The 18596-nt window shown below is 40.1% G+C and overlaps 4 protein-coding genes and 1 non-coding gene across 5 annotated transcripts; 3 read left to right on the top strand and 2 right to left on the bottom strand.

Moving 5' to 3' along the window:
• Nucleotides 1-51: 51 nt before the first annotated feature.
• ATC70_011322 (uncharacterized protein) lies at nucleotides 52-1614 on the bottom strand (the record flags this gene model as incomplete). The annotated part of the gene is made up of 5 exons (XM_064830515.1): nucleotides 52-250; nucleotides 314-733; nucleotides 783-1348; nucleotides 1408-1554; nucleotides 1612-1614. The coding sequence occupies 5 exons, from the start codon at nucleotides 1612-1614 to the stop codon at nucleotides 52-54; spliced, it is 1335 nt and encodes a 444-aa protein (XP_064683017.1).
• Nucleotides 1615-2092: 478 nt separating this feature from the next.
• ATC70_011321 (uncharacterized protein) lies at nucleotides 2093-3023 on the top strand (the record flags this gene model as incomplete). Its single annotated transcript, XM_064830514.1, has 4 exons — nucleotides 2093-2290; nucleotides 2344-2404; nucleotides 2460-2569; nucleotides 2628-3023. The coding sequence occupies 4 exons, from the start codon at nucleotides 2093-2095 to the stop codon at nucleotides 3021-3023; spliced, it is 765 nt and encodes a 254-aa protein (XP_064683016.1).
• A 181-nt stretch (nucleotides 3024-3204) lies between these two features.
• SGT1 (Cochaperone protein) lies at nucleotides 3205-4226 on the top strand (the record flags this gene model as incomplete). The annotated part of the gene is made up of 2 exons (XM_064830513.1): nucleotides 3205-3417; nucleotides 3474-4226. The coding sequence occupies 2 exons, from the start codon at nucleotides 3205-3207 to the stop codon at nucleotides 4224-4226; spliced, it is 966 nt and encodes a 321-aa protein (XP_064683015.1).
• Nucleotides 4227-4259: 33 nt separating this feature from the next.
• ATC70_011319 (uncharacterized protein) lies at nucleotides 4260-10380 on the bottom strand (the record flags this gene model as incomplete). Its single annotated transcript, XM_064830512.1, has 7 exons — nucleotides 4260-4573; nucleotides 4630-8629; nucleotides 8686-9255; nucleotides 9308-9505; nucleotides 9564-9902; nucleotides 9963-10076; nucleotides 10141-10380. 7 exons carry the CDS (start codon nucleotides 10378-10380, stop codon nucleotides 4260-4262), a joined length of 5775 nt encoding a protein of 1924 aa, XP_064683014.1.
• A 4872-nt stretch (nucleotides 10381-15252) lies between these two features.
• ATC70_011318 lies at nucleotides 15253-15325 on the top strand. The gene has a single exon. It is a non-coding gene; the product is annotated as a tRNA-Lys (tRNA).
• Nucleotides 15326-18596: the final 3271 nt, after the last annotated feature.

Raw genomic sequence — 18596 nt, 5'->3', positions numbered from 1 at the left:
TTAATTAAACAGATTCAAGAGATACAAAAAGAAAAAAAAAAAAAAAAAAACTTAGGCGGTGGCATTGACATCTTCCTCGTTCTCTCTCTTCTTGAGAACCAAAGGCTCACCAGTGATACGGCGCCACATGTCATGAACATCATCACAGACTGTCTCAAAGTGAGAAGTAGCATCATAAGAGCGAGAAATGTAGACATTATCCTGCTTGCCATCTTCAATAGGGACCTCTAAAGGAGATTCATGGACGAATCTATAGGATGTAATCAAACCATCAATCACTATCCTGCATATACCCAGATTTCCCTCTACTTACACATCTTGAATGGGGCCTAAAAGCTTCAAACCTTCCTTGATTTCTTCTTGAGGGTTAGAGGTTTCAACAATGGTAGACACAATAGCCAAATAGTAACCCTTGGCACAGACCATATGAGCATCACTGACACAGGCAATGTAAATATCGTGCTTGCGACCCACTTGACTTTGGGGAATAACAATTTGACAAGAATCACTGTCATTTGTGCTGGGAATAGGATGTGTCAAAAGACAGATGGCACGAACAACAGAACCAACCTTCTTGACATTGAGAGGTGCATAAGAAGGATCACAGATAACCATCTTGGCATTGACGGTCTCACCATTAGCCTTGACACCAGTTACCTTGCCTTGATCGTTATAAACCAGCTCCTTGGCATCTGTGTTTAACATGTAGGTACCACCGTAAACAGCGGAAAGTCTATCTCACTGTTAGCCACTATCGAGAACACTCTATCAACAACACTTACCTGGCAAAAGCTTGAGGCAAATCACCAAGACCGTACAAGGGATAAATGTAAGGGGATTTACCATAGCGAAGCACAGAAGCAGCGTACAATCTGACCTTTTCAATGGTGTCACGAGCAGTTTGATTGAGATAGCTATCATCCAAATGAAGAGCCATGGCATGACCAATGAACTCTTGGGTGCCAGTGCTCAAACCGAACTTTTTGTAGACTTCGGTTACTGTGTTACGATCAATATCAAGACCTTGATGCGTGGCAGGTTCGTTGTCCTTGTAAGCTTCGGCCCAAACCAAAAAGTTTTTCATACGACGCTTCTCGAAAATGCCCATCAAAGGAGATGAAAGAGCCTCGGCGGCATTAGCAGGCACTTTGCTCACACGGCCGCCACTGTAGACATAGGAACCAGCAATTTGCTTGAATTCAAGATAACGAGTAACGTCAGTGTGGGTCAAGAAGCGCACAATTTCGCCGTTAGCCATCATGAATTTAGGGATCAAATCAATGTTCCATTCGCGATCACGGCCCAAGCTCTCAGGAGCCTTTTGGCCAGGTCTAAACTTGCTGTAAAACTATATACGCTTACATGTTGAGTCCTTTGGGGTCTCGTTCAAGGATAATGGATACCTACTTGAGTCAAGTTTAAAGAGGCAGATTCAGCACCGTAATAATCGTTACGATCCATGTGGAGCACCTTCTTGCCATCCACGGAGAGAAGACCAGATAAGATACATTCAGTCAAACCTGTGCCTAAAACAATAACGTCGTAATCTGTATCCTACAGATGTGCCAAACCTGTCAGCACTGAGCCCCTTTTCTAGTTCCACTAGCTTACCATTTTATATCAGATGTCTTTAATGATTGAAAGATGTGTGAGAGAGAGAAAAAGAAGAGAAATGAACCTACAGATGGAAAGGATATAAATTGCACTATGACGTGTTTCAATTACCACTTGGCCAATGATGAACTGTACGCATCTCTTGACCCAGTTCCGCAAATCAGAAAGTGATTGGAAACTAGGGAGCTGCTAACCAGCAAATTGCATGAATCATGCTATTTGGAGCCACACATGATCTAGTTCAAATTGGTAAAAAAAAAAAAAAAAAAAAAGGAGGTGGGATAGAGCAGCATCCGTGTACTGCTTATCTCTATTACTGCCAGGCCAGGCTCCCATCCTTACATGATGTTCAATGTCTCGCGGTGTTTCATCGCATTATACAGAGAGACATCATGTTCTATATAAACCCCCGGGTGGAAAATATATATTTCAACCTCTTTTCTTTAGAACTCTCGCTCTCCATAGACACGCACACATTATGACGACTGCAGCAGCCAAAGACAATTTTGTTCGCGTTGTATCGTTTGATACAATGACAGATAAGGATCTCCCCAACTATTCATTCACATTGAGAGCAAGATCACAGACATACAAGCGTACCAGACGCTCGAGAACATTCATGGTGGCTACTGATTTAGCAAATTACAGTGAATATGCGCTCACATGGGCTACAGATGTAAGCAGTGGCTGCAATGACAATTTGCTCGAGAATTGACTGATTTCAACTAGGAAATCATGGATGATGGTGATGAATTGATCGTATTGCGGGTGGTTACTGTTGATATGAATGGTAAGCGCTCTCTTATCTCTGCTACATGTGCCATGAATGTCAAACTATTGAATAGATAAAAAGGCAAATCTCGCAAGTCTATTGGAACACGAAGCCAAGCAATCCAGAGACAAAGCAAATCAGGTCATGAAGAGGATCCTGAAAAACAGTGGCGAGGAAAAGGCAGTAAGTGGTGGATGAACACGACGGATGGAGAGTGTATATTTACAAGAGGCATGCACAGATAAGCGTAGTCATTGAATTCGTCATTGGCAAGGTGCAAGAAACGATCCAACACATGATTACCATGTATCAACCATCGCTCTTGATTGTGGGCACAAGAGGTCTCTCTGAGTTCAAGGGCATGCTCCTCAACAGCGTGTCTAAATACTGTCTCCAGCATTCACCAGTACCAGTGGCTGTGGTCAGACCAGAAGATAAAATCAATAAAGCAAAGAAATTGGGTGGATTAATGCGTATCAGTAGTGCAGGAAGCGCTACTGGTAACACAAGCGAAGAGGACAACAACACAGCCGAAGATGAACGCACAGAGAAAAAGCTTAATAAACTCTCGTTATCTAGCGGTTGGAAGAGATCAAAAGATCGCTCCAGATCAGCTTCTCCCAACACTAGCAATTAATAAATCATGTTCTTTTCTGTATGTGCTGGTTCTCTTGGTGTAACTGCTTTATCTTGTTATTGATGGTGGCATTTCAATCCAACCCCCAGAGTGACACACAACAGATAAATATATAAAGCCCTAAAAAAATATAAGGCAATTTGAGCCTTCCTCTTTCTTTACTACCTCCACTACCACCACAATGATGGTTAAACTCGTCTCTTTCATTTCAGCAGGCTGCCTACTTTTCAGTGGCCTTGTCTCTGCTGCACTATCAGTAGATCAAGATCGTCGCATTGTGGCATTGGGTGATTTACACGGTGATCTAGCAAATACACTGGAAATCCTCAAGTTTTCAAACATCATTGATCAAGACAACCACTGGATTGGTGGTGATACCATCTTTGTTCAAACCGTATGTGCTCTCCAGCAGTAAACATATGTACCATTTACTCATCTGGAGGCTTGTAGGGCGATGTTCTGGATAGAGGATTAGACACCATCAAGCTGTATGATCTTTTGCAGAATTTGCGTGATGAAGCACCATTGCAAGGTGGACTTGTCATTCCTCTCTTGGGCAACCACGAGCTAATGAACTTGGTGGGCGATTGGCGATACGTGTATCCAGGAGAACCAGAGACATTTGGTGGATTGGAAGCTCGCAAAAAGGCCTTTGAAAAGGATGGGTTTATTGGAGAATACCTCAAATTGCTCAACATCACCACCAAAGTAGGCAGCACTGTATTTTGTCACGGCGGCATTACACCACACTTTAGTCGATTGGGCATCAACTGGATCAACGACAAGACACACGAAACCATAGTGACCTACATGGAATCCCAGGGTCGTCGTGGTAAATCGCATGGTATTTTTGGTGGTGTGGGGCCTACTTGGTACAGAGGATATGCACTAGAGGAGGAGGAGGAAATTTGCAGTGTGTTGGATGAAGCATTAGAGCTCTTGGAAGCCAATCGCATGGTGGTTGGGCATACTGTGCAGCATGATGGAGCTATTCGCACGCGTTGTAACGGCAAGGTCATTTTGATTGACATTGGCATCTCAAGAGCATACAACAGCGGCAAAGGGGCATTGGAAATCCGTGGAAATGAGGTCAATGCCCTGTACGCAGACAAACGGGTGAAGTTGGAGTCTCCTCCTCCGTACGCGGGTAGAGCGCCATCGGAATCAGCAAAAGCAAACAAGCATGACCATGAAGAACTATAGAACAATAATAAAAAGAGGCTATTTATTAAACAACTAAGCATTGACTACAGCTGTATGCTTGATGGATCTGGATACATTATCAAACAATCTTTCAATATCGGGAGAACAACGAATAAACTCATGATCCCAAAATTTGGGATCCTTGATAAGTTCAATGAACGAGGCCAGCAATCCCCAAGGATGAGGTCTGTTCACAATTAAACGCTCCAAGAGCACTCTAGTTACTTGCTCTTTGACAGCCTCAGATTGACGGGAGAACAGATGAAGGAATGCAGCACTAAAGAAGCAAGTATGGCTGTTGGGATAACGCAAGTGATCTGCAATGGCACTCAACAAAGTGTAGCGACCTATAACAATGTATAAGTACATGAACAATCTACTGGTCACATGCTTTTACTTTTACCTTCTGATTCCAAAGTGGAGAGCAAATGATCGTAGGCTATGACGGCAGGCGCTTCTGCAATAGCGACATCCTTCCATGGGGCACATTTGGTTCCAATATACAAGACGAAAGCACAGAGCATATCTGCATTGTGGCTGTCGACCTCATGCTCGGTAGCGGCTGCAGCGTTGATTTGACTATCCAAGACCTGGAAGAAAGCAGCGTCCTTGTTTTCAACAAATGCATCAATCTTAGCCTTGAACCCGTTCTCATTTAGAATGTCAGCATAGCTTTGATCAAACACAGGATCCTCTGCTGATTCAGGAATCAATTCCAGCTTGAGATCAGGCGTGAAGGGATCAGGCAAATGCATGACACGAGGGAACGCACTGAGAATCAAGTTGCGAAGTTGCACGCATGAATGAGGAATGGCCTGAGCAAAGATAATGTAATTGCTACACAGGAACTCGGGGAAATCGTGCAGCAAGACAACTAGGACACGCAAAGTACCACGGTAGAACATTTTAGTCGCATGAGGAAGCTCTTGCAGCTTCAAGAGAGGGCCTAAGAACTTGAGCAAGGCAGTGATGAGTTTTTGGCACAGCATAGCACCATTGCTGTCATTGGCCACCAACAATTGAGGCAGGAAGGAGCGACAAGAGATCAACTGAAGCCATGAGAAGGCAAACCCAGGGAAATTGCTGGGTTGCAGCGTGTACAAGGCATCACTGAACGTGATGAGAGCGCTGGCGTCGATGGATTTGGTACGGATCTTGCTGATTTCATTAAAGAGAGAGGCAAACAGTCTCAAGAAGGGCTTTTGATTGAACTCGACGCCTCTGTTTTGATGGTGATGCGATAATACGAGAATCATGACAGACAGAGCGTCGTTCAACAGCTTGACCTTGGCCTTGTCAGACGTCTTTTCTTCAATCACCATGGTAGAGACCAGCTTGGTAAAGGAGTCAATCAGATGCACCATGCGACGATGATGCAGCGAACTGACAGAGCGGAAGGCTAGATAATGGTTGACACAGGTTTCGGTGCAGAGTCTAAAGAAGAAACAACGGCAGTCTTCATCCTTGGTGATATCCATCACACGCTGAGCCAAAGAACGGAAGATGTCGTCTGTCGCCATGGGGTGCTGACATAAACGGATCCATTCAGCCAAGAGCATGCGCAATTCAAGACAATCCATGTCTTGCTTGATCTCCTTATAGGGCTCTTCAATCAGCTTCTTGAGATCATTGATCAGAGAGACAACGGCAGCAGGAGCCTCGTCGTTTTGAACCAGCTTGTACAGAGAGGACACGGTCAGGATGTGGTCCTCCAGGAAGGTAATGGGGCTTTGAGACAGCAGACAGATGCGCATCAAGTTGGCAGCAAACTCAATCACGCTGTCCGCCTTGATGTTGATCAGTTTAGCGAGCTGTACGTCGTATTCCTCCAAGGGCAAGAGCTCATAACGAATCAGCATGGACACAGCAGGTGCATTGTACTTGCGCTCATCATCGGCGTAGATCAACCACGACAGCGTCTCCTTGGTCACTTCACCAGAGATCTCAAACAAAGACTGCAAGAACATGGTGTACACCTCCAATGCAAATGCAGTTGTGCTTTGATACAGCATGAGCACCACCTTTTCCACAAAGGTAATCATGGTCTGCAAAGGAGAGGGGCTTTGAGAAACGAGCAAAGGTATTTGACGGATCAATAGACAAATGTCGTGATTGGGTGGTAGTTGAGAAATCGCATGGATGCCTGATTGACGAATCAAACGGTCCAATTCCAGCAGCATTTGCTCTAATTTAGCGTTCAAGAGATTCGAGTTGCTAGCAAGAGCAGGGCTAGGTGATTCGCTGCCCATGAAGGCTTGCTGAGGAGGTAGCTGATGAGGAGGCAAATGATGATTGATTGCTTCAGGGTGGAAATGAGCAGGCGACAATTGCTGTTGGAGTTGCTGTTGATGGTGTTGTTGTTGCTGAACAGCGAGGAAGGAGCGTTGATCAAAGCTCTCATACAATCGGAATTGCTCAGGGCTAATACCATTACTAGGACGCAAAGGCTCAGGCAATTGAACAGAGTGAGGAGCACCCTTCAAACTCAAGACATCAAAAAATTGTTCACCGTTGCCTTGCTGTTGTTGTTGCTGCTTGCGATACGCTAAACGACTGGCATAAGCAGGTGCTAAAGCGCGGTCCACGTCCTCCAACGCCTTGATCTTGGTCAATTGATCAATATACATACAGAGCACTTCTATGTTTTCATTGGCAATAGTAGAAGCAATCTCTTCAGCGAGTTGCTCGGGAAGTCCATTCTGAGCCAAATTGGCACAAATAACAGTAATGATACCAGTACATAGAGGTTCCTTGCAAGTGACAACAGATAGGCTACAAGCCAAAGGTTGCGCCATGGCATGAGCAGCACGCTGCAAGCGGCTTTCATCTGGCTCAGTAGCAAAGTCCTTCAAGATGAGCTCCTTGGTAGACATGGCAGCAATGTTGGCAGAGGTGGTAATGATGGGGGGCACTACTTCAGAGAAAGCTTCAGAAACACCAGCAAAGATGGTCGCTTTAATGACAGGATGTTGGTTCATTAGTTGACCGATGGCAGGGTTGATTTGAAGCTTGGCCAACACAGGCGTGATATCGATATCTTGACGCACCTCTTGAGCAGCAATAGCAGGACTGGTCAGTGAGCTGGGCATGCCCATAGGTGGTGGTTGCAAAGGCGCTTCTTCCACAGCCGTCTTGTTGGAAGTATCATGGATCGATTTTTGAGACGTAGCAGGGGAATTGGCGACACTGGCAGCCTTGTCAGCAGCAGCAACAGAGATGCCGGGAGGTCCGTTCTTGCCCATCAAAGAAGTAGGCTCAATCTCATTCAAGTCCAGGTTCAATGTCTTGTACAAGATTTCAATTTCAAACTTGAGGTTCAATTTGAGGCCTTCCGTCCAGTACAGTTCAGCAAGCACCTTTAAACTGCCCATCAACCAAGGGTTTGGAGGCTTGAAAATTTTGCTATGGACTGCGTGTTGCAACACCTTGCATGTCAATGGAATAGCAACTACAAGCTGGTTCTTTTCGTAGGCGCTCACGAGCAGATCCTTGAATGAGAGATCTTTATGACGAATAGGCTTGTTCTTTGCAATGGTCAATCGACCCAACCAAGTGCCCAGATTCTTGAGTAAGTTTCTGTCAGAAGAAGACTTGACAATGTTGTCCGATCGCAACAGTAGGTGAATGTTGAGGTAGGTCTCTTCAATGACGGTGTCTGTTAGATGCTGCATTTCGAGTTCGTCCAAAAGAGCAGCGTACAGTTCGTGGTTATTGGGCTCGATACTGACACGACGCACCACCAAGTAATGGCTGAACCATCCCCACGTTGATTTATGTAGCAGCTGCTTCAGTTCCACAGTCTTGCTTCGCATATTGGTAGCAGACAAGTTGTTAATCAGAAAAGACACTCGTTCCTGAACCTTATCAGGCGGATCTTGGTACGATTGCTTGGAGGTGCTCTGCAACAAGATGGCGACATTGAGCGCAGCATCGGCAGATCGTTCAGCTGTCGTATCTCCTCCTCCTCCTCCGGTTCCAGTAGCTGAAGCAGGAGCATTGGCATTGGACATGGTGGGAGTTGACATTTTAGGCGAGGACGATGAAGAAGGCGATGTGTCGAGTCCCATCATCTTTCCTTCAGGGTCTTTTTGTGCCAATTGTTTCAATGTCATTGCAATACTTTCCACAATGGTAGGGAATCCACGCAAACCCTCAATTTTAGACAGCAAAAGAGTGTACTGAGGCCATTCATGCAATCGACCACGGAATTGAGCCAACGCTTGGATACCAAAATTGAACATTTTGGATCCAACAGGGTACTTGAGAGCATCCAGGATGAGCTTGAGTGTCATGCGTAGCTGAGCGTACATGATGAGACGTTGATTGATCAAAAGACCCAGCAATTCACCAGTTGCCATCAATTCATTCTCGGGATATTGACTAAAGAAGCGAGCCTCATCAAGCTATATCCACAATAGGTTAATCACTGCTTACACGTCAACTGCTCCATACGGCTTACCAAAGTGTGAGTAGTACAAGAAAAGAAGTTGGCCTGCCTTTGATCTTTTGAGGAACGGCATGCGTTCAACACCGAGGCAAATCGACTAGCACTGATATCTTTGGTGTACAGTCTCTCGAAATACAAGCGCACCATCTCCTCCACTTCGTCTGAGTAATTTCGCTCGTTTTCTGCAGGCTCTCCTACACTCAAACCAGCCGGCTTCTTTTCCATTTGGCCTCGATTGTCGTTCAATTGAGGGTAAAGTTGAGTGTACAATTGACTCAATTTCGTGAGTTTGGCTGTCTCGGCAGGAGGTAAAGGTCTCTCAGACAGGATGCGAAAGAAGATGCGAATCACTTCCATGGATAGCTGCAGGGTTGGAATCACATTAGCGCCTGATTGTCGAGCCATCTCTATAGCACACTTCTTTTCCAAGAAATTCACACATTCGCCGAAAAAGGCGAAACCATCCTTTGCCAATCTCTCCATTAACCATTTTTCCAAATTCAAATTTTGTCGGCGAGCAGCCAGTGAGGCCAAATCCAGTGTAAAAAAGGGAACATCCGTCTTTAAGATATGAACTACAATCTATTTTAAGCGCAAGTCAGAGCAATTCTTTCAAATAGCATTTGACGCTTACCTTTGCTTCTTGTGCAATGTCTAAAATACGAGAAACAGATGTTGGATCCTTTTTGTACATCTCAAAGAAACCTTCCAGCAATAGATTGGGTTGAACATGCCAGAGTAATCGAATCACAAGTGGTGAGTTGACATGGCCGATGAGAAAGATGTTGAGAAGTTTGGGTAAAAGTGTGCGATGTAATTCATTCTTAATGGGCTGCTCCATTTTCACAGTGAGTCTCGCTGTTTAGCAATGCTATCTCTACTCAATTTACCTGTATCTGTGCCAAGCCAATCATCAGTAACTCGGGCGCTTGAATAGCTAATCTATCCATTAGCACTTTGACATCCTCTGAGGCCACGGTTCCAGCTAAATCCATGATGGCCTCTAATAGCCCCAAACAGTTCAGCTGTTGTGAAGCCAGTTGCGTGGCTGCCTGACGCATACTGATAGGTAGAATAGGAATTAACTCTTTTGGAATCACTTTTTTGGTGGGCGTTTGATTCATATCCAATAACTCGGGTGAAGCGTAGACCATATGATATAAAACGCTGAGTTGACCTCGAACATGCATCCATGGTTGAAGAAAAATGCCAACAGGAAAGGGCTCGTCCTATGTTGAGATCCCATGATTAACCTCTGTTTCGTTTCAAACACACTCTACTGAAAGTACCTTGTGTGCATATTTCCAAGATAAAACAAGTATTTTCAACCCCATGGGATCATACAGCATAAATTCCACTTGATCTAGTTTTGCCAATACAGCTACCCAATTTAAATTAGGATTCTAAATCAAGATCATGTTAGGGTATTGTTTACTCGGATGGCTACGAAAAAGACGTGGGGCCCACCTTGTTTAAAGCTGCTTTTACAAAGTTTTCAATGTTCCAAGTGTGTCCTTCTGCGCTTCCTTGAAGTTTAGCATGCGATCTAATAAGCATGGCTAAAGCTCTTGAGATTGATTCCTCTGATACTTGGACGTTTTCCATGACCTGCATGGCGTTATTTAAGGTAGATAAACTGCCATAGCCTTCATCGAATAGCTTTTTTCCCAGTGAAAGGGTTTCTTGTGAGGTGGATTTCGTCGTCATTTTCGTTTGTGCTCAAATGTTGTTGTTGTCTAAATGATACGGTTGTTGTTGATGGTTTTATTGTCGTCGTCAATGATAGATGGCTTTCTCCTTTGTATTTCTGTAATATGTAGAGAAGAAAAAGAACTACTAAATTAGTTTTTTTTTACGCGCGGTTGTGATTTACTGGCAATTTTTTTTTTCTTTATGTAGGACACCACATCGTAAACAATTTCCATGTACGTCATCTAGAGAATTGATATGGTGAAACACGCACCTTAAATGTGTATCCTATACTGTACAAGATGTGAAGGCATTCATCTACTTAATGTGTGAAGATATAAAGAGCACCGAGATACGTCGATAATAGAAGTTAATCGACCCTGATTGCTGCGTATACTATAATACAGCTGCTTCTCATTTCGCCGTTGATGTGATTTTGTTAACTTTTGATTGAATATAAAGTCATGCTAATAAAGGTTATATGGTCTAAGGATTTTAGTCAGCTGCTTGCTTCGCGTAGGTGCTTTTTGACTGAATGCATTTAAGATGCATTAGAGAAATGCAGTCTGAGCACAACGAACCATTTTAGTAATGTTCAACATTAACAACATGCCATTTGTTTTTAGTTCATCCATTGATTGATCTTAGCATCAATGGGATCAAGGCATTTAGCTTAGTGTTTATGATACCTACCCAATAGCATAATGTCAAAAAGTTAGAAATATTTATACAGCATAGAGTAAGATGCTTGGAGCTCAATCAAACGAAATTCCAGAACCTTTGTATTGGATATGAAGAAGTATTATCATACTCTTGATTTTGATGTCAGTTTTATGCTAACGATACATACTCAAGAAGAAAGTTTCTTATTAAATTAGGTTCAAAAAACTACATATACATGCTTTATAAGGTAATTGCATAGGAAATTTCTTTGGCAATGCGTAGAACTGCACATGCACCTGTTCAAAATCCCTATCAAGCTTTTCTACATGGAATGAAATCAACTGTTTCGCTGACTAAAAGTAACGCCTTTCTCATGCACCAACCTAAAAAGAAGAAGGATTATTGTCTTCTAAAGGGCAAAATTTATGGTAAGCCCTAGAGCAGTAACATGATATAAACACAGAATTATCTTGTTTGCTCAAGATGACTCTCCAAAAAATATTTAGTGCAAGTTAACCAGGAACATATTACTGAGACATATGCATGTCGAGCTGGTACCTTACGTTAGAAAGCCGCCTTGCATGGAAGCTGTAGATTGCAAAAAATGGTCGAAAATTTAATGGATCGGTGCTTAGACGAAAGTGAATTGACAGCTTCTCAGCAAAGCATTGCAGTGGTTCGACATGTGGAAATGGTAATATTGCTAGTTTCCCAATGGCAAAATATTTGTTGGAAAACTTTTAATAAAGAACGTAGTATTGCAGCGTTCGTCAGATAGAACTTATTCCACTTCATGTCATATTATTACCCAATTGACACCATGAGATTATAATTGCAGTTACCACTGGGAACTCTTCAAGCTATATTGTCAAGCAGCGTCAGTATACCAGATCTTTAAACTAGCAAACGATAGCAGTTCAAAAGCAACTACTGCCTCATTCGAACATTGTATGCAAATAGAAGGCAACCGTAATTTCCAACTTCGATAGCGGGGGTTTTGGTTTCAAACCCCGCTATTGCCAAGATGACGATGGTGCAAACGAAATTTGCGTAGGTAGCATGGTTGTTGAGAAAATGGAGATTTTAGAAAATAGTTAATTTTAATAGATGCTGCTAGTAAAACTTTTTAAATTACTATATGAATGTGGGATATATGTGCAGTGAAAGTTGTAGAGGGTACTTTGGTTGAGTAGGGCATGTTTGATGTGGGTTTATTGAAGGGGATGTCGATGAGTAATAACGGAAAATGTTCCAGATGACCGATTTTCAAAGGGCCATACCTCTGTATTTTACAAAGTAAATGAGAGCTTCAAACTTAATAGCTTCTGTTTCTTTTTCAATTATCTATACGATGGTATGGTTATTATAGATAAAAAAAAAAGAATACCCCCTGCTTGTAGCTCATAAAATATATAATTTCAGCAAATTTATGAAGGGAACGTACATTTGGTACTTAAAACCCTCATATTATAATGGATATAACGTAGAGCTATCGAATGGCCTTTGTTTTGTGCGAATCCAGTGAATATTTGTCGAGATATGGTCAAAAAAGGGTATCATGCAAAATCATGGATTTTTCTTCAAAATCTACGTGTGATAGCAAGCAAAAAATCTGTTGACGATTTTTTGGTCAGGACAAGATTGTCAATATTTCATGATAGAGTCATGCCAGAGCTTCAAGCAATAGCTCATTCGATAGGAAATTTTTTGATTTACAATGTGTAGTAATGCTTAACAAAATGTTTTGATAACAGATACTGATTAATCTTTTGAAAACGGTCAAAAAACTGCAAAAACAATCGCATCAAATATCAGGTGAACAATGTACACCAGAGACTTGAAACAAATATCATTGTATTCTCCTTTGAATTCTCTACAAGTTTCATATAAGTTTGAAGGGGTGTTTACTATCAAGAAACGCGTAATTTTAAGGTCGATAGATTTCGGAATCCTATGGATCATCATTCAGAATAATAGAAATTGAATCTCCGTTTAGCCTTGGCATGTGTACACAACACATGTATGCATTTGACTGAGCATTTTAAAAATTGGAGCGTACAAAAAGGGCCATATTAACTTGCTAGTTTCAAGTTATCAATAGATACTTGACATGATGGAGAATTTTGCTTTTAAGGTTAGATAGTTGTAGCTTGCTTTTTTCGATAATAATAAGATTTGCAATTTAAAGCATGCATATTCCCCCGCTTAAAAATAGCATCTCCAATGTTAATTATCTCATGAAGTATGCATTTCCAGTATAATGTTTCCACTAAGAAGTTGCTCCAATATTATTATTCTACAACATATTTAAGTTTGATGAGATTCTAATTTTTTCACCTATGAAGACCTAGATGTACAAAATGTTTTTTGATTTTGAGGTTTTCAACTTTTGGACGATCAAACGTCAATTTTCGAAAAAGTGATGCTAGAGCTTTGAAAGTAGCATGTTCTTATATCAGTTTTTTGCCAAGATGACGATTGTGCAAACGAAATTTGCGTAGGTAGCATGGTTGTTGAGAAAATGGAGATTTTAGAAAATAGTTAATTTTAAATAGATGCTGCTAGTAAAACTTTTTAAATTACTATATACGGTATATATGAAGAAGTTATTTGGCTATTCGCTGCTTCAGTTTGGTTGAGAATATATTTAAATGTATTTATATCATTTAAAATATGGTTGAACGTTAAATTCTCGAATGCATCAATTTATTAACCTAGAGAGCTTTTGAAGAACGTAGCATATACCTGCAAAAAGTGCATAAATACTTTGCCACCTCCAGGGCGATATATGGCAATAAAGCCAGAAGTTGTCGTAATATATATATATATATATATATATAGGCAAGCGGAATATTCAAATAAAAATATTCAATTTTTATATCGTCTTGTGAGATGAATCCAATAGGTAGAGTTAACAAAGAAATAGAGTGTAACTAATACTTAGTGATTATGTTGAAAGATGCTGTTTATTGAATGCATTTACAACTTATATTTATACTATTTCTACGATCAATAATTACTTAATCAATGTAACTTTCGAGTAGATATAATACTTGATGTAGCAACTGATAATCAAATCAATGCCTGCTATCAGTTTCCAGAACCTTCGAGTATACGCTGGCGCCTTTTAATCGCTTTCTTCAAATCTGGCTTAAACCTAAATTTAGGCACGACATTTATGTCAGGGTTAAAGGGTATTCTGATAGTGATTTAGATCTGCAGGATATTATTGACAGGCTAAATACAAACAAGAATAAGAAGCGCAGGTTTAAAACCTAGAGCGCCAGCTACCAGGAACATCAAACAGCGATTAACTTGGATAGCACACAATATTACACAAGCTACATTGGATAAAACCGATATCCAAATCTAATAGTAATAAAGACAACATTTTATCCATTCAACTAAAAGGCTATAACATCTTCCTGCACACTCTTCATATCTACTTCCTTATACATCTCGATCAGATCTCAGATTGCATATACTATCTGTATATATAAGCGTCTGACATTTATGTCGTTTACAATATATATGGATGGTATATATGTATACAATATTAGATGAGATGATAAAGATATTCTTTATTCAATTCAATCAAAACACTGTTTATATCCTAGCTATAGATTACGGCTGACGTCAGTTACTACCGTTAGCTTCTGCTTCTTTCTAAATTGTCTGCGGACCGGAATGGTTGGCTTAAACACTCGCCTCTTATTGGCATTGTGCCGCAATATGGCTTTAGGTACCAGCCGATCAAATATATCAATGACATTTACAGGAATTGCTTTATTAGCTCAGTTTAGTATTGTTTTTTTTATTTATCTACAAATGTAATCAACTGCGGAATCGGTATGATCATATATTGCAAGACTAACAGTGATTCGGCGGGAAAAAGCATGTTTTTAAATTAAAGGTTAGGGGAGCTGCTAAAAGGGAGGGGACGACCAATAAAGTAAACGGCATCAAAACCCACCAGAGAGGAGGAGAAACAGAGGGAGGAATAGCAATGGCCGCGCCGCAAGACGGGGGAGACAAACCGGACTCAAGGTAGAAACCGGCCAGACGCACCGCAGCACACCTAAACGTGCAAACACAAATACCGAGTAACATGCCAGGTTAGAAAGGCGGAAAATATGGATGCGAAGGTGGGAATCGAACCCACGACCTCTCGGCATACTGACTGCTTCCGCATGAAGCTCTAACCAAGTGAGCCATTCAAGCATCCATGCTTTATTAGCTCAGTTGGTAGAGCGTCAGACTTTTAATCTGAATGTCACGGGTTCGAGCCCCGTATAAAGCTTTTGTTTTTGAAAAAGTAATTTTTTTTTTATTTTTTTAATCTGTGGGACGTTATTAAGCGATTTTATTATATTTGATATTTGGTTTTGATTTGATTGTGATGTTACAAGTGAGCCTTCCCTTTGTAACTAGATCTTAATTCAATTTTTAATTTTTGCCCCTAGATCATTTTCAATAAATTGTTGCCTACATTATCTGAAACTCTATCTTTCTCAAAGTGTTATCATTTGTCCATTTTACTTTAGAATCCTCAACAATCAACTTGGAACGTATAGAATCAATCAAAAGTAAAGCACACCTGTGCAACTACATATCAAAATAGAACTTAATTTAACCCAATTGCACTTTCAGTCTTCGGCAGTAACTATTATCCACAACAATGTTACACTTTTAACAGATGTCAAATAGGTCAAACAGTTATTTCTTTCTATATCGTTCTTTTAACTAAAAGGTCATCTCAATTCAACAACTTTCGATATACAAATTGCTTCTGAATAGTTTATCAAGTTATTTTCAACAATCTCAACTGCAAAATTAGATGGAATGTTTTGTTTAAACAACAAAATAATGTGAGATCCTATACATTTTGATCTATACTCATCCACGTCTATCTGTTTATTTCCATTATTATCATTTACATTACTAATCTGCCATCAATTATTCTCTACTTATTTGTTAAAATTAGAACGTGGGCCCAAACCACAGAGAAAACTATTTACGTTAGAGATCTTAACAAAACATACATCCTTTAAGTGGAAAATATTTAAACATCAATTGGTATAAGTACATTCAATCCAATAGACAAAATAAAAGCTTCATCTTACTCTACTATAAAAGCTTAGGCTTGTTTGCTCTTTGTATTCTTCGATTAAACTTATATCTTTGTAAGATCCCTCAAATCTGTCATTTACTTTTATTAATATTGATTCGTTGTACTTTTTATACAGCCTCTACTTTGTTCTACTTTCGTATATTTGCTCTCTTGTATAGTTGGACAGCTATAAACCTAGTGCTCATTCTATAGACAGATCTGTATTGGCTCATTTATTTGTACCTTTTGGATTACTTCATTAAACGGTTCTAGTTACTACAAATCACTTTTTTCTAACAGCAGCGTCAGCAACCCTCTTGTGCATTGGTGGAAGCATCGGAAGCATTTGTCACTATCTATTTGCAACAACAAGTTTATCAGATCTAGATTATACAAGCATAGTTGCTTTACTGATCGATTTGCTTATAAAAATTAAAATGGCAGTAATGTGAGTAGTAAATGCAGTGAAATCAGGTTTGAATAGATTTCACAAAAAAAAAAAATAGTAAAATACAATAGAAATCAACTGTATTTTATTTGTGTATAAAATGAACTGAAGATCCTGGAATTGAGTAAAAAAAGAAGAGTATTGATACATTTGCAACTAGCTTGTAGGATTAGTGATGTTAGAGAGCAATAGGTGCTGCTATTGCGATATCTGGGAAATGTTGTTGATGTTAGATTTAAAGTGGTAATCAATGCAAGAGCACTGGCCATAAGGGTCGATTTGAATAACCTTGATGGTTTAAAGTGTGATGTTTGTTATTGAAGTATGGAACCCTTTATCTGGGATATTGTGCAACTATGGAAGCAGGGCATAGTTGTCATATTTGAATATGCTTGTTATTGATTTGATTTTATTTGGATAAAGATACCATCACTTATTACGACCATCATGGGTGTGATTGAATACACTGTGATCAGGAGTGACTTATTCACACGATGTGCGATATAAGCATGTATCTTTATTTTGGTATGTTTAAATGGTTGTTGATATACATTTGAGCGCTTTTATTAATAGATCCAAATAGCATGAATTTGAATGAGTGCTATTTGGTGAATTTCGGTTTTCAATCAAGTTGCGTTTGGGTGGCTATTTCATTACAGTAAAAAAGCATTTTAGTTAGCCAGCAGCGCCAAAGTATATTTAAACACAGAACATCTTTCCTGCTCAAGATTGGTCAGATTGTGCCTTTTTTCGACTTGATCAATCTATTTTGCAAGATTCGACTATGTGAAATGTGATGATTCTTCGAGACTTCCTTAAGCTTTCCTGGAGTACTTTTCAAGTCGCATCTAAAGGTGCAAATTAAAATAGATGTTTTGAACTAGCTTATTGAGCAGTTTATGAAAATATAAAATGAGGTTTTTGACGAAAATATCGAGATTTTACATATGGGGATCCCTCAAACGTGGTTTCAGAGGTTGCTTTGGATCGAGAGAAACATTTTGATTCAAGATATACTATAGTAAAAGTCTTCATTATCAAGGTCAAAAATGCGATCGTTTAATTTTCGATGAAAACCATGAGGGATACCTCATGCTTTTTTGGCCATGTTTTTTTTGGGTTCCCAAAAAGTTGAGCAAAGGTATCAGAAAGCTACTGCTACTCGAGTACAATTATTTGGCGACATTTCGGTGGCTCAGAAAGGTCTACATGTCAACTCATGAATGCTTAAAAGTTGCTGTATTTCATATATTTGCTTGCCAATAGGCGTGTTTTTGTTATGACACAAAAGCGTAAAGACATCGTATGCATTAATATGTATCATAGCATAATGATAAAGGATATATGTATCTTTATCTTATACTGTAGTGTCTCCTAAAAGTGAAAAACCTTTCCGGATAACCTACTCAAGCAGTGAGATCTGATAAGTACCGCTCATCAGAGATAAAAGCAGTGCCCATCTCTTTAATCATACATCATAAAAAAAGAGTGTATATCCACTGTAATAAGGCGTCAAACGAAAGGTTGTTAATATACGGCCTTATAATCTTTTGCTGATGTGAACCTATGCAGTATAAAATAGATGTGAACCAAAGGGTGGAATCTTCAACTTGAGTACTCATTGAAATGAGTACATTCTAATCAATAATAATGCTTTACCGTCATATGCTGTGATGAGCGCTAATCGAACCTCAAGATAGACATGTAAGGCAGCTGTTGATATCTCACATTAAAGAGCAACATACATTTGGCTCAATATCTTAGGATTATACAAAAGAAAGCTAAAGTTCCACTACAAAATCATCTCGTAATGGCATAAATGTCTTCAATAGAGTCTGTACATGCCAAGAGTGTCGCTCGTTGTACAATTATGATGAGAAACAGCCTTCAAATCCGACATCCCAAACACAATAACAGACGAGAAGGGGTAGATCATGGATGTACCTGATTCAACGAAATCCCAAAAACAAAATGAAGGCCATAGTACAGTATTAACCATCAAGGAGAAAGCTC

This window comes from Mucor velutinosus (assembly GCF_035048745.1).
Source record: "Mucor velutinosus strain NIH1002 chromosome Unknown tig00001564, whole genome shotgun sequence".
Lineage (NCBI taxonomy): Eukaryota > Fungi > Mucoromycota > Mucoromycetes > Mucorales > Mucoraceae > Mucor > Mucor velutinosus.
Note: the sequence above shows the minus strand (reverse complement) of the source record. Positions and strands in the feature narration are given on the sequence as shown.